This window comes from Bactrocera tryoni, chromosome 5, assembly GCF_016617805.1.
Source record: "Bactrocera tryoni isolate S06 chromosome 5, CSIRO_BtryS06_freeze2, whole genome shotgun sequence".
Lineage (NCBI taxonomy): Eukaryota > Metazoa > Arthropoda > Insecta > Diptera > Tephritidae > Bactrocera > Bactrocera tryoni.
Genome location: NC_052503.1, coordinates 23,857,664 through 23,874,391, shown reverse-complemented (window position 1 = coordinate 23,874,391; position 16,728 = coordinate 23,857,664). Strand labels below are relative to the sequence as shown.

The 16,728-nt window shown below is 34.3% G+C and overlaps 1 protein-coding gene across 3 annotated transcripts in view; it reads right to left on the bottom strand.

Annotated features, from left to right (window-relative positions):
• The window catches only part of LOC120777133 (cytochrome b reductase 1), a 40,300-nt gene that overhangs the window by 3,345 nt on the left and 20,227 nt on the right, over positions 1-16,728 (bottom strand). For 2 of the 3 annotated variants that reach the window (XM_040108280.1, XM_040108279.1), the window contains exon 2: positions 579-782. In XM_040108280.1, coding sequence (XP_039964214.1) covers positions 579-777 — 199 coding nt within the window. In that variant the 5' untranslated portion in view covers positions 778-782. Of the gene's footprint in view, positions 1-578; positions 783-14,822; positions 15,774-16,728 lie in introns of those variants that run through there. The other variant, XM_040108278.1, reaches the window with a different exon arrangement.

Below are 16,728 nucleotides of genomic sequence, written 5' to 3'. Positions count from 1 at the left end.
AAATCTCACCTTTCCAACACTAAATGGTATGACACTTGGTAACACTGGAGATATTAAGCGACTGCAACGACAACTATTGACAAAGTACGAAAAGACTTTTTCGACTACTACTATACATACATACATACCTACATATGTACATATGCCAAGAATATTATTCATTAATTTTGGGCTTAGTCTTGCCTATGTACGAACACTCGCACCTCAAAGTGGTAAGCCAATACTTACTTATGGCAGCCATATAAATTATTTTTTGCAGCAAGCGAGTCTCAATAAAGTATTCGTGTGACAATAAACGAAGAAAATCAAACCTAACCTCGATAAAAATGTTTAGCTTTTGTAAGAAAACGATTAATGTAACTATTAAGCTGCACACAACTGTCAAAATCAGCTAACACCGCACACATTTGTACATAAAAGGTATGAAAGTGTGTGTCAATGCACTCACACGCACACACACACGTGCAAATATGTTCATGCGTATAAAGCTCATACCGCCAACTGTTTACATTTACGTTTTACAACACTTGTTTTATGCTTTGCAAGCGCAAGCACTGGGGCTGGGTAACGCTACTTACAATTGCCATATAAGAATAGCAGGCCGATTGTCATGAATAACGGATGCCAATTGAATTCGAGCCGGGGATTGGCGGTGCCGCCAACGCCGCCAAAATGTATGCCAACCCAACAGCTAACCAAAATGATCATCGTCAAGCCGCACAGTTGCGTCACCAAGTACAACACCTTAAAGTTCGTCAGTGTGGCGTCCTCATCCATTTTGCCTATAATTAAATACAATAATCATTTAATTACATACACTTATAAATAAAATGTCTGTATGTATAGTATGTACATATATGTTTAATGACAAGCGTTTGATATAAATATTTATAGATATGGTTTTTCATATCAGTAGTTCAGATTTATTGTAAGAAACATAATATATTTGTGTAAATATAGGCGTATATATTATTTTTACAGTTAAGTATATATATGTGTACGTATCGATAATTGTTTATTTACGATTCTATCGCTTTGGCAATAATTGGAGCATTCGAAGTAAGGTGCAACATATTTTCTGCGCTTTTCCTCTCAACGCCCAACCACTTCCATACATACATACATACATAGTTGTTGGCGCGTTAAGGAAAGTTTCGTACACATTTGACTCTAAATGACTAAACAAATATAAATACGAGCACAAAGCATATGTACACACGTAGTTGTGTCAACAAAAACATGCATACTTGCATATGTATATACATACATACATACATACATACATACAAAAACATAGCTTTCCACTTGTTAACACATTTCCGAACAAAGTGGTGCAGTGTTGTTGGCAATATTTGTAATGCGCGCTGGGAGGGGGCTTGTAATTGAAAAAAGCATATGTGAGAAGTATAATTTTTGTTTATTTGCGTTGACTGGGAATTTATAAAACTAATTTTCTGCTTTGGCTTTTCCTGAAAATGATTATAAAACATATGTATATACATATGTATATAGGGTGCATTTTTAGTGACATAGAATTTCCTAGGCGTATAGCTGTCAAAGTATATACTGCACATGTTAGACTGGTCAGCTCATTACGTTTTCGAAAACTAACATGCAGAAACTTATGCTAGAAAACTGCTTAAAAAACGTAGAAATGGATTTCTGAAATCCAGCAACTTTCCATTTAGATAGATACATTGTGTCAAAAGGTACCCGAAAATTGTAAATAAAACGCAAAATATTTAATTACTCATAAATATTTATTTTGACGCCTTCAAAGTAGTCGCCAACTCGAAACACTATTCATAAGTACTTTTTGGTATGGCATTCAGCTCCTTCAATGAATTTTGTTTTATCTCTTCGATCGTCGGAAAACGGTTTCCACGCAGCTGCGATTTTAGTTTGTAGAACAAGAAAAAATCACACAGAGCCAAATTTGGTGAATACGGTGGTAGATCGATGGTAATCATTGCTTTTTGGGCTTTAAAGTCGGTCACAATCGTGGCTCGATGACGGTGCATTATCATCGTGTAAAATTCATGAATGGTTCTTCCACAATTTCGGCCGTTTCCGATGGATGTTCTCACGCAAACGCCTTAATATGACCAAATAGAACTTCTAATTGACCGTCTGTCTGATGCATCAAACACGAATATCGAAAAAAACAATGAGAATCACCTTGATTTTTGAGCGGTTTCGGCGTGTCTCATGTGCAGTTGTAATGCTCTCCATGAATGTGAGATCGGATTGTTTACGCTACTCTTTTTGAAAAAAAAAAAATCAGCTTTATCGGGACGAGTCGATCATGAATGCGTTTTATACCCAAAATATCTATAAAAATCATTCAAACGGACTGCCGAGAGATGTCGAGCTCTCTTGCTACCTCACTAACACTTGCCCGACGATTTTCAAGCACTATATACTTCACTTGTTTAATATCTTCATCAGTTGAATAGATCGAAGGTCTTGCAGAACGAGGCATGTCTTCAATGATCTCTCGACGATCTTTGAAGACCTTGTACCACTCGTAGGCTTGTGTTTTGATAAAACTGAATCACCGTAAGCCATTTCCACCATTCGCAACGACTCCGCACACGAAATTTGGTAAGAACTACAAAGTTTCAGACAAACTTCTTTGTTAAATATTTTTATCCATCGTAAAAATCGCAACCACTACTGAGCTATCCGACTTAAGCAGCTGCTGGAAACAAACTGGTTGACAGATCGCGCTCAACTTAGCAAAATACATTTTTTTTCAAATATCATACACCCTGGGAATTTAATTACAATTTCTAGTCGCTTTTTCCCAATTTACATCTTAGACATTCTGCAAGCTTCCTTGAATCAAAAAAAAAAAATAAGTGGGATATGACTACTGCGCCGTTGAGCGCACTGCGAGCGCCATCTTTTCTGCGCACATACCTCCGAGGGATATGTGGGCGTGGCGGAGTCCCTGGAGGAGCGACGCGGTAATTTTTCACAGATGGTGCAAAGCTCAAGGCGAAGTTTGGAGGGAAAGTCTTCTGTTAGAAGCTCTCTTGTTTCAGACTGCCAGACAACTGCAGTGTCTTGCAAGCAGATGTACTTCAACGAAGTGCGGCAGCTGTTAGGGAGCGATGCAAACACTCTGATAGCAATGCTATTATTTGAAAGCAATACTATCTTCTGGCCTTGAGCTCGCTGACAGTGAGCTGTAAGTTGTCGATATAATCGCATTGTCAAAAATCATCACTCATCTGCCTTCCTCGCCAGATTTAACTCTCTGCGACGTTTTCCGATTCACAATACTCATAAGTACACTCCGGGAAGCCCATACTGAGACTGAGTCGGTTAAGGAGATGTAGAGAGCTTTGCTAAAAACTACGCCTGCTTGAAGGCTTAGTTATAAAAAATTGCGTTGTAGGTATACAGAAGATCCCTACTTTCAAAGCAATAATAATATCGCTGAGTTTAGTGTGCGGCTTAAGGGACTAAGCTTTTGCATGATTGGTTTAGCTGTTTTTATTTGAAAATATGTCTCATTTTAGTTCCATTTATGGGTTATTAAATTAACTGTACAAAAACTCTGATATTACTTTGATCGCTTTTCGACTTTTAGCACTTATTTAGCTTATGAAAATGTTAGCTGAATAAAAAACATTAGTTTAGGCTAACATTCACAAACAAAAAAGGAAAAGGTCTGTTATATACTCTCATGTTATGTTGGAGCTCTGCTCACTTGTCACAAAACTTTTTGAAATGAATGAAACAGAAAGGTTTTGCAGTTGAATTCAGCACGAGAAATTATGCGGGATCTCTATAAAGTGGTATAACTACTTGCCTCAGCGTTGCTTGATTTTGCCAGTTTATTTCATTTATGCCAATTTTTTGTTCGATTAACGCTTCAAAAATTAACAGATCAAAGAGAACTAAAACTTCCTTTGAAGCAAAGACTTTTCTTTGTGAACTTGTTTGTGCATTGTCATGATTTGCACTTCACTATGTTCTTCGTCCAAAGTAGCTGCTAAAGATATTTGAATATTTTAACTATTTTCTAATCATATTGTACATATTGCGTCAACAGCAGATTGGTATATTTTTAATTTTGTTTCTTTAATTATAGTATTTTGTTCAATAGCTTTGTTTTTTTGTAGTTATCTGATTCTTTTTAAGTACAATACTTGTAAGTGCATATACTTGAATATTTTTAGGTCCGTTAGAACACAGTTATTTGCGAAATATAAAACATCGCTCTTCGGTTATTAGTCACAGAAAAAACTATTGACAGCAAATAAATTATTGATCACTTTGAGGCATGTGACGTTTTGGAAATTACGCTAACACTATTAATTTATGAGTATTCAAAACGCCTATGGTTTTATCAGAGCGCTTTAAATAGTAACACACTAATATATTCATATGTAGGTACATATATTTATGCGCTCGCATCGATCATCTGCGCAACAGAGCATCGAGTTGCTGCGGTTTTTACAAGCGATAGTGGCGATAATAAAACGATTCTTATGCCATTGTCAGCATACGTGAGGACGGTAGTTTTTCAATTATCAAGATAATATACGGTTAGGTATGGGATAGAGCGTGAAATTGATACTCATTTAAGTTCAGGCGACATCAAGGTGATCTATATTTAGTAACACTTATGTAGACCCACGAGCCGGCGTATAAAAATTTCAAATACAACTGAAACTGAAGTTTTGCCTTTCAGTAAAATTATTTGGACGTCCTCTAATGCTAGTTTGAGTTAATAAAAATATAGTTATAAAATATGAATTCATTGCTATACCGTGTAGGGTACTTTAATCTGCCGATATTTCGTTGATAAAGAGATTACTTAAGCAGAGATAAACCCAAAAAGCTCAAAATAATTTCGTTAAGTTGAGATTATCTTAATCGTCCAAACAGTTCATAAACAATATCTTATATTATGTCAAAAGCTTTAATAGTACCGATTTCAGGTATTAGTTTCAACCAATGTAATGCCTTTTTTGGCACCGAAAAAAAAAGATGTTTTCACTAAATTTGAAAAAGATTTTTTATATATTGAACTAGTTAGATATGCGGTAATCAATCGCAGGTACAGAAATCTTCATATTCGGTATATTGAAACTAGGTCAAAATGTGAACCGATTTCGACGTTTTCGGAACGGAGTTACCATTAGTAATGACCAATAAATATGTAATACTCAATTTAATTTTAATTTTTGATATTCTTTTTAATACCTGAGCGCATCAAGCATGCAAAATGGAGTTCTATGGAAAGTAACTGTGGTTTTAACTTCGCTTTGAATTTCGACTCTGAGTTTAAAGTCTACAGATCTCAATGAAAATCTGCTAAACGAAATTTGATTCAAATCGTTCGGGCTATTCGTGAGATAATGCATCGCAACTTAATTGAGTTCAAACAATGTTTCTGTGAAGTTTGTTTGACATAGCTCGACTAGTTTCTAAGATCGTAAACTTTTTCGGTTTCGAAAATCTCGAAAGAAATATTCCAGTTTTAGTTACCAATTTTTATATTGTACAAAATGTTACTAACAAATATCAAGACTGAAGTCTTCGTCCACGTACGAGTATGTTGCCTATATTTTTTTCCTTATTAGGTTAGGTTAGGTAAATAGACTGATATTCGTGAGATTACAAATAATCCCCCTTGGACTACTAGAGACGCTTGTCCATTGTGATGCCCAGAACTCCTAAGTGCGGTTCACAAAGACCATCGTATACTATAAAGCGCCTATATCCAGCCACAAATTTATTAAGCTGGCCAATATCTACTTCAGCCAATTTGCCGGGTTCATAGAAAGTATGGCAACCAAGACGCTTCAAACTTAGTCTGGCGACAGCTGCACAGTGAAGGAGAAAGTGTTTAGATGTTTCTAACTCATCTTTCTCCCTGTATGAAGTGAACGTTCCCTACCAAATTATTTGTTGTGGACAAAGCTTGATTTTTAATGTTTGATTGTCATGACGTCTGTCATTGAACTTACAGTCATTGAACGAACAACATCTTATCAACATGTTGTACTAAAAATGTCAAGTTTTGTACCGAAAAGTGATGATTTGCGAAAAGCAGTAATATTTTGTTTCCATTTCAAGAAAAGTGCTGCAGAGACAGTGAATTCTTGTCGATGAAGTCGAAAATTGGATGTCTGAAAGGTGGTCAAAATTTGTAAAAAACAATGGTCACTACTTTGAATACTGTTTTTTTTTTTTACTTTGCCATTAAAAATTAGTATTTCATTATCACAAAAAACCGGTGCACCGGTATATCACCGGAAGCCACCCAAAAGAAAATATCAGAGACACTATAAAATATGTATATACATAAATGATCATGACGAGCTGGTTAACAGAGATATGTTATCGATAAAGTTAACGACATAACTGTAAAATTTTGCAGAATTTTCACAAAAAAATAAGCTAAGATGATAATATCTGTCAACTTTTAGCTACATTTTGAGTATTCCCACCAGTGCCATACTAACACAAGAGAATGAAAATGAGAAAATCAAGTAAAAATTAGCCTAAAATAAGATTAAATGTTTCAAAAAAGATAAAATTGCCAAGGGCACAGTCGAAGAAATTCATTTCGAAAAATTCGCAAAAGCACAATGGCTGATAAGAATAGTTCCAAGGAGAATAAAGAACATGAACTCGAAAAAAATGAAATCAGGGTTATGCGCCGGAGTAGAAGCCTCCAGCTGTATGGTAACCTTGAATTGTTGGCACTTGGCACGAGGCTTGATGCGAGTATTTACATATTTACAGACTATACATATGTGCAAGCCATAGATTCATATATTTTTCTAAATGCGTGTATATAAATACCATATATTTACACTTCTATGTATTTTTGCATAATTTTTCAGATAACTCGCATGCATGATTGTTGGTTTTTTTTGTTTTTGTTTTCATGTGGCTGCTGCTGAATAATAATATCTCCATTCTTCATTTGTTCATTAACATTCCCATAATGTCTCCGCATAATTACAATTATGCATGCATGCCTACATGGCGATGCGAAATTGAAAACATAAAGAAACTTTTAAAATTTACAAAAACAAAGAAATAAAAATCTTAAAAAAATATGAAAAAATGTAGACGAAAACACATAACTTAGCAGCTGTTAAGAACTGCAGCTATTATGAAAATTACTTGGAGTTGAAGTAAATGCTTGCAAATGTGGATAGATTTTTTTACGAAATATTATTAAATGTAGTTGCCACACGATTTGAAAAAAAAGTTCATTCGAAAAAAAAAATTATTTTTTTTAAATAAATATTTAAAAAATTTAATAATATCAAAAAAAAAAAAAAAACATTTCAAATCGAGTGGCAACTACATTTAATAATAAATAAATAATTTTTATTTGTCGTGGTATCTTCACGTACATTTTTTTTATTATTATACCTTTTTTTAATTTTAAAATATTTATTTGTTTTCCTTTATTCTCTAAACAACTTTAATTTTTTCGCCATAAAATTGTATTATAAGTGGAAACAGAGTTGCCATATTGTAATTCTAAATACCTGTTAACTAAAAATTAAAACAAAATGGAATATGATTGAAGAATACTGTCATAAAATAAATATTGTCAAAATTTGATTTACGACATTGCCACCTGACTTGAAAAAGAGAAACATATTTTCAAACAAAAAATAATTAACATATTAATAGTACACTTTATTGTATAGACAAAAAAATGAATTTTTTTTTCATATCATAAAATTTCATTTTATTTTAAACAGAGTTGCCAGCCATATTAAAATTGTAAATACTTGTTAACCAAAAATTAAAACAAAGTTTAAAACACATAGTTAAAAAATAAGTAAAAAATAAAGCAATTTAAGAAATTAAAAAAATATGACTAAACAACGTTGCCACCTAATTTGAAAAAATAACATTAATTCGAATTTTATATAAATATGGTTAAAAGTCGTGGCAATTAAAAATAAATACAAGAAAATTATGACTTAATAACGTTGCCACCTGATTTGAACTTTGTAAAGCACATAATGTATTTCGAAATTAAAAAAAAAATTAAAACTAAATTGAATATGGTTAAAAAAATAGCGTCATGTGAAAGAAATACAACTTATGGTTAACCAACGTTACCACCTGATTGGAAATTTAAAAAATACAACACTACATAAATTCGAATTTTATATAAAACAGTAAGGAAGGGCTAAGTTCGGGTGTCACCGAACACTTTATACTCTCGCACGATAAAGTGATAATCGAGATTTCATTATCAGTCATTTACATATTTTTCAAATACCGTATTTGTGTAAAGTTTTATTCCGCTATCATCATTGGTTCCTAATGTGTATGTATATTATACAGAGAAGGCATCAGATGGAATTCAAAATAGCGTCATATTGGAAGAAGGCGTGGTTGTGAACCGATTTCACCCATATTTCGTACATGGCATCAGGGTGTTAAGAAAATATAACATACCGAATTTCATTGAAATCGGTCAAGTAGTTCCTGAGATATGGTTTTTGGTCCATAAGTGGGCGACGCCACGCCCATTTTCAATTTAAAAAAAAAAGCCTGAGTGCAGCTTCCTTCTGCCATTTCTTCCGTAAAATTTAGTGTTTCTGACGTTTTTTGTTAGTCGGTTAACGCACTTTTAGTGATTTTCAACATAACCTTTGTATGGGAGCTGGGCGTGGTTATTATCCGATTTCTTCCATTTTTGAACAGTATATGGAAATGCCTGAAGGAAACGACTCTATAGAGTTTTGTTGACATAGCTATAGTAGTTTCCGAGATATGTACAAAAAACTTAGTAAGGGACGGGGCCACGCCCACTTTTCCAAAAAAATTACGTCCAAATATACCCCTCCCTAATGACAGACATCCGGATTTCAGCTCTACTCGTCACCCTGATCACTTTGGTATATATAACCCTATATCTGACTCTTTTAGTTTTAGGACTTACAAACAACCGTTATGTGAACAAAACTATAATACTCTCCTTAGCAACTTTGTTGCGAGAGTATAAAAATAATACCAAATTTAGTTAAAAAAAAAAAATTATGACCAACTAACGTTGCCACCTTATTTGATTGAAATTTAGAAAACAAACAATGTACTTCGAATTTTATACAAAAAATAAAAAATATAGGTACGCTAGGGAGCCCGACTTAACCGATTAATTTTTATGTTTTTTATAATTCTCTCATAATTTATTGACGTTTCTTACTTATTTAAGAATAGAATTAAGCCCTATTTAAAAATATAAATCTATACAATCTATTACGAAATGTGTTTTTGCACAAACAATCCCACTCTCCGCTATGTATTTGTCTGCTATTTGCAGATAGTTTAATATAGAGTTGCCACCTATTGTAAAAAGTAAAATTGAAAAGAATAATTTAAAAAATATGTGTCAAAATTAAATATATTACATAACCCCTTGCATTAAGTGTCTGTTCTTAAATAAACATATTTTTTAAATAGAGTTGCCACATATTTAAAATTTTAAAGTTAACTAAATATTACATATTTCCATTTTTCCATATGTAAAACCTTTCAGCAAGTACTCGTCATCAATTGTACAAACTTTAGTATAGCGTTACCACGTATTTAAAAAATATGAAACTGCAGAAAATGGTAAAAAGTTTGTGTCAAACATAAGGCATTTAATGGAAACCTTACACAAAATATAGTTTACCAATTTTAATTTTTTTCGGTTAGAGTTGCCACTTTTTAAAAATATAAAACTGCACAAAATGGTAGAGTTGCCACTTAATTAAAAATATAAAACTGCACAAAATGGTAAAAAGTGTGTGTCATACACAAGGCATTTGATGGAAATCTTACACAAAGTGTAGTTTACCAATTTGGATTTTTTTCGGTTAGAGTTGCCACTTATTTGAAAGTAAAAATTTGAGCAAAGTTTTAAAAAAATTATGCCTACCACAAGTACATTAACTTTCCACCAAGTATTCGCCTTTAATTAGAACAAATTTAGAATAGAGTTGCCAGCTTTTTACAAAAAGTAAACAAAGCAAATGGTTTATTACAAAAGATCTAGCACATTTATAGCTTAAAATACTATGAATGTGATCGCAGATACTAAAACTAATGTGGTAGATTGAGAGAATAATAAAAAGAAGTTATAAGAATTTTCTTTTTCAACAAGAATTTTGTGGTTTTCTGAATCTGAAACTTATGCGTAGATAACATATGTATGTACTATGTACATATGAACAACAATGAACATACATACTATGTACATATGAACATAGAAAAAAATGTCATGCCAAAAATAGACTTTCTTAGTTTGAATTATTTAATTTTTTATTAGAGTTGCCGCCTATCGAAAGCAAAGCAAGCCAAAAATAAAACTTCCTTAGCTTAATTTATCTAAAATGCTATATGTACAGGCTAGACAGGCGCCATATAACATGAAGAGCTAATATAAAATTCCGTTTGATGTCTATATTGCTCCATATTTCACCATATGATGTACATATATAAGTATGTATGTATGTATATGCATATATGTACATATGTGTGTATTCAAATTAATTGAAAGCTATGTGATCTTAAGTTTTGCAATAAAGATGCCATGGCTTTGTTGATCTTAGACACATCTTATGATACATATAACCTTAATGTGGATTCATGGCAGATAAAGTCATTTCTATATCTGCACCAGTTCACATGTGTCTACTTATATGCATACATATGTATGTCTGTCTGAATAAATACAATTCAAATAAATATCAAAAGTAGATTGTGTAGCAAACTATTTTTTCCCGGCGCATATCAGTGAAAAGTGATTTTTATCGCACACTGTCGGATATATTTTATATTGTATTATATATGCACATGTATATTTGCGCACTAGCAGAGTGGAGCGACTCTCATGGGAGAAAACAATTCATACCAACACTTACTAAATTAGTTTAGTTCAGAAAAGGCTGTAGAAAGTTGGAAGAAATATAATTCTCTCATTAGTCTCAGTGGATCTGGGTGTCCAAATGATGATTTATTGCCATTTTGTTCTTTAATAAATTCCTTGAATCTCGTCTAACCAGAGTACAATAGTAATTCTAGTTCTATGTATTTACTGGTCATTCAGGCCAGTGTCTTCAGATTATATGTATACTATAGTGTAGTGGTAATACTTTTCATATTAGCCAAGCCTGTATGCTGCTTAAAAGTCACTTTATTAAATAAAATCCGTAAATAAAACCCTGGAAATCATTTGGATCTTTAGAATAAAAACAAAAGTTTGAATATCTATGGTAAACAGCTTAATCAAACTTATGCGTAACATTTCCTACAAAATTATTCGAGGCAAGATCAAGCGTTACTCAGCAGCGATCAGCTGACTTTTGTTGCTCGAAGTTGTGAACTGTCAAAAATTGGAATGTCTACTTGACAGCATTTTTTCGACTTTTAAGATCTCTTTTGTAAGCATCTTTTGAAGCGATTTTTTTACAGCCTTCAAAGCCATGATTTGACCATAGAAGCTCTCTTACTAAAGTAGATCAAAAGTAAGCAAGCAAAAACAATAACTGTAATCACTTAAAAGTATCGACCAAACCCACACTAAGTCTTTAAATATAGGTATTTTAAGCTCAGTTTAATCACAAGACATTGCCCTTATAAGAAAAAAGTTTTAAAGCGTTCTTAAAATTTAGTGCCTAACGAAGTCATGAAACAATATAATCATATTTGTTGAGAATGTCAGAAAAACGGAGAAAAGTTTCATATATTTAAATAGAACAAGCGGAATATCAAATAACGGAAGAATTAACAAACATAAATGAGGAAAAAGATGGAAGAGAGTAAAAAGAAATGGAGAGTGCAAAAAGTTATAAGCAAAGATTTGACAATTAATTTTTTTGAGGGACAGGTAATCAGCTGTTATGAGGACAACACTTTCTATAAGATGACATTAATTAATACGTATCTACGAACGAGGACGAACTTTAAATAACAACTTTATATTGTTCAAGCTACTAGTTCAAGGAACTATATATACATAAGTGGTAGTTAGATCTACCAACAGATAAATATTGGAACGCCCCTCCGATGTTTTGCAATTCCTACATATCCTAAATGACTTTAACATATTCATGAGAGCATTTGACGTTGAGACTGTTAATTTCAGCATAATCATGAGGACATTTGAGGCTGAGACTGTAAATCCGTTGAGACGAACTGAAAAAAGTAACACTTTCAGATTTGTAACAACAAATAATGACAAGGCACATACAGATAAACAAAAAAGTCTTCGTAACATCAGTTGTTACTTGAAGGGTCAATGGAAAACCCCTCACGTATTTCAGACATATGAGGAGGTTTTTAGAAGAATGTCTTTGGAGGTATGATAAGCGACCAAATAATGTATATACACTTCATCCAAACTGGTCAACTGCACGCGCAAAGCGAATCGATGAAATGTTCTTCTAGATTGATAAAACCTTGTATTATTTTCATGTGAAGTTTGATCTCCATAACTTTTTTTATATTCATGTGAAGTTTGAGCTCCGTATATCAATTTGTAATGGGTTTGTTTACGTTTTATATTAGAACGGAAATTGAGCAATATTGAAAACTCATTTCTAGTCATTGTTTTGTAATGAGTGTATTGCACTGAACCGATCAAACGTTCCTTTTTGACGAAGTGCAATGTAACTGGAATTCGGAAAACCATCATACGACAAACGAGAACCTAATTTATGTCTACTTAGAGAGTAATTTGCCTTCGAAAAAAGCAGAATGAATATTTTGGACTAGGCTGACGCGACCACATATCTAAAACCAGATTTTTATACAAAAAGCTTAGTATTCTTGTTTGAAATAACTCGATAGTCAGTAACTTGATATATTTATAGCCACTTCCGAGGCTTTTGAATTTTGGTAATATATAGCATTGGGAATAATCTGTTAGCCGATTCCACAACAGTATGGTCTTCAATTTTCAAAAAGAGTACCGTACTTCTTTGGACATGCTTGATCGAGCGAATTCCGACCACACATTCATGGAGAGCACTATAACTGCCATGAGATATGGCTTTATGAGTTTGACATGCAAACCAGGCAACAATCAGCGGAATGAAGGGAAAAAACGAGTCGAAACCAAAAAAACGACGCCAAATCCGCTCAAAAATCAAGGTTTTTTCGATATTCGTAGTTTGGCGTATCCTGAATATGTTCTAGAGTGACAGACCATCAAAAAGGAGTTATATTTGGCCGTATTGAGACGTTGGCATGAGAGCATCTGTCGAAAACGGCCGAAATTGTGCAAGAACCATTCATGAACTTTTGACGATGATAATGCACCATCGCATTGAGACACGATTGTGTCCGAATTTAAAGCCAAAAACGCAAAATACCATCGATCAGTCACCTTATTTACCAGATTTGGCTGCTTGTGATTTTTTCTTGTTTCCCAAACTGAAAGTGTCGCTCCATGGAACCCGTTTTCAGTCGATCGAAGAGAGAAAACAAAATTCGCTGAAGGAGCTGAAGGCCCAAAAAGTCTTTTTGAAAACTGTTTCGAGATCTGGAAAAATCGTTAGTATGAGTGTATTACATCTGGTGGCGACTACTTTGAAGACGACAAAATAAATATTAATGAATAATTAAATATTTTGCGTTTTTTTTATAATTTCCGGGTACGTTTTTGTCACAATATATATATAAATATATATTTATATGCTTATATTTGAGGCCACATAAATATTTCCGTTGTCCAGACTATTCAAATTTATATTAAGTGTTTATGTGACTCCAGAGTCATGTCTACACCATTTTGACGAGCGATTTCTCATATATGGCAGCCTGAGATATAATATTTAATGGGTGTGTATATTTGACAGCACATTTATATTATATTTGCACATGCAAGCATACATACATACATATATGAATGTATGTATGTACATACATATGTACTTATGGGCCTGCATGTTGACATAAAAAGTCATGTTTAAAACACTTGTCCATAAATGCTTATATGTATGTACACATGTATGTATGTATGTGTATGCATATGTAGTATAAAATGCCTCCAACATGACACATCAAATATTTGCGTTTAATTTATAACGGTATGTTTTTTAATTAATTAAAACTCGCAACAAAAGGGCAATGCGATTGGGTTACAGACGCTAATTACTTTTACTTGAGACGAACAAACAGCGCGCCTGCATGCATATACACACACACATACATACATCTGTATGTGAATGCAAGTTTGTATGTGCGCGCGCTGAGCTGGCAACGCTGGTCGCCTGTAGAAAAGCTAACATTGGAAAATAATGGAAAAATTCACTTCGAACAAGACGAATTCGTTGCAAACGACCAAAAGTGAAAAAAGTGAAATTGAGCGCAGACGCGCACAACGGTGCGCTCCAGAGGCGAACACGGCGCGCCGCAGCGCCTGAACGCATTTAATGCGCCAACTTTGACAGCAGCGCGCGCACAGCCCACAAATGCACGACCATAACTCATACATATAAGTATGTATGTAAGTGAGATACATAAAAGATTAGTAGATCTGTATAGCGGTATGCATGTTTGCGTGTATGTATGTATATATATTTGCTATAGCTATGTTTTTTTTTTTTTTGTATATATGTATGTATGTATGTAGTGTGGCAGGCCGGCTAAACAACTTTTACTGCCGCAAATCGACTTGTTGCAGCTGGCTAATGACCAAATGTCAAGGCGACGCGTTGCGACGACGGCGGGATAGCGCCCGTACCACCACCTCTATGCATACATACATACATATGTATCTACATACGTCTTTGGCTGCTCGCCTGCCAAACCAGTGCATGCGCGTCATTTACCTGCATTAGATTGTTGCATCGGCTCGATGTTGGCCTGCAAGCCACCGGTTTCTCGTTTTGGCTGCGACGGCGGCGCCTGCTCTTGCGCCGCGGCCGTGGCGGTTGCCTCCTTTTGTACCGTTGCCGGTGTCGTTACCGTATTGCCATTCGTCGTCGTCGTCGTCGTTGCATCGGCGGGTACGGCCGAATCCTCCGTTGCTGGCTTAGCCGCGGCCACAACGACGATGGCGGTTGGCGCAGCGCCGACGGTGGCGGCGGCGGGGGTGTCGCTGGCGCTTTCCACATTGTCGCTGCTGGCAACAACAACATTTTCCACTTTGTTGCCGATTTCAATATCTTTATCGTTTTCGGACGGCATGATTTCTATAGTCTTTTCCACTTAATTCGATTTGTTAACTGCTTTGTTTTTGTTTGTTTTTATGTTATTATTTTTTTGTTGTTGTTGTTTGTTTGATTTTTGAAATGTTTTCGCTGCAATTTTGTGCAATGCCTTGGCTTTGTGTGTCGCACGCAACTCTGCAATGCACACCAATGGCCCACAACAAACACAAAGTACACGAAATTGTTGTACAACAACAAAAATCGAAACAATAATAAGCGTGTATGGCAATTAATGCGCTCGGCACTTTTTACTTAATTTTGCTTTTCGAATTTTTTTTGTTGTTGTTTCTTTATTTATTTTGTTGTTTTTGTTTTTATGTTTTTCTACGTTCACTGAAATTAACCAGCGCGAATAACGGTCGCTTCACTCGCAATGCAATCGTTTTAAGTAGGAAAGTGAGCAGCGAAAATTACACTCGATCGTTTAGCGTGCGTTTAATGCTTTGTTGTTATTTGTTTCAGTTTTTTTTTTGTATTTATTTTTGTGCTTATGAAAACATGAAAATCTAAGTCGTCGGCGACGCGATACAGCGATACAACACAGCGTTCTGGTGGTTTTCTTGCGACTGAATCGTCGTGCTGCGGCTGTTTGGGCATGAAGCTCGTCGCACAAGCCAAAAGCGTTAGCCGTCAACAACACTTGCTAACCACCTGTCGCACCGCACCGCCGCCGCTAAGCGCTGCTGTCGGCTAATACAGTTGTATGTCGTGAAAATAGAAACGTTTGGCGTATGACTGCGGGAATGTCGAATATTTTCGATTACAAAAACAGGAAAAAAATATTCGTTCTTGTAATTGAATCATATTACACATACATACAGTTTGGTGTCCAATTGGTTACTTAAGGGATTCTCTCAGCTGAAAATGGCGTTAATGTTAAATCACATTGTAAAAAAATGAAATTTTCACCATAATTCAATCATGGATTCAATCATAGATTCAATCATATGATGTTCTTTACTTCGCAGAGCGTTTCTTCTTATGAAACTATTTTTTTAAGACACAACGTCAAATAAACTTTTTAGTTTTTTTCTCATAAATCATTCGGTTTACTTTTTAATGATTTTGATTCGTTTTACATATGATCAAAATTGACCCGGACTGACAAAAAAAATTAATTTTCAGGCACTTTAAGGGGTTATATGCGATTACGAGCTTAAAAAATCAATTTTTTTATTGTCTTTTTAATTCTACAACACCTCTTGTCCTTTTCAAGTTGATCCGATTAATAGTTTCGGAGATACAGCCTTGAGAACTTGTGTACTTGTATCACATTGTTTTTGAAGTCGGTTGGCAAGATTTCTCGAGAACTACTCAACCGATGTTCATGAAATTTTACACAGATCTTTGAGATACAATTCTTAAAGACTTGTACGAAGGATTTATTTCGATTACAACTATTTGAAAAAAAAATTCGAGAAATTTTCTCTGAAATTTTATTTTTATTTTTTTGTAAAAATGTACAGTTTTTTTCCTTCGTCGAAGTTTTAAGTTAAGGTTTTAACTAAAAAACGTATTTTTTCAC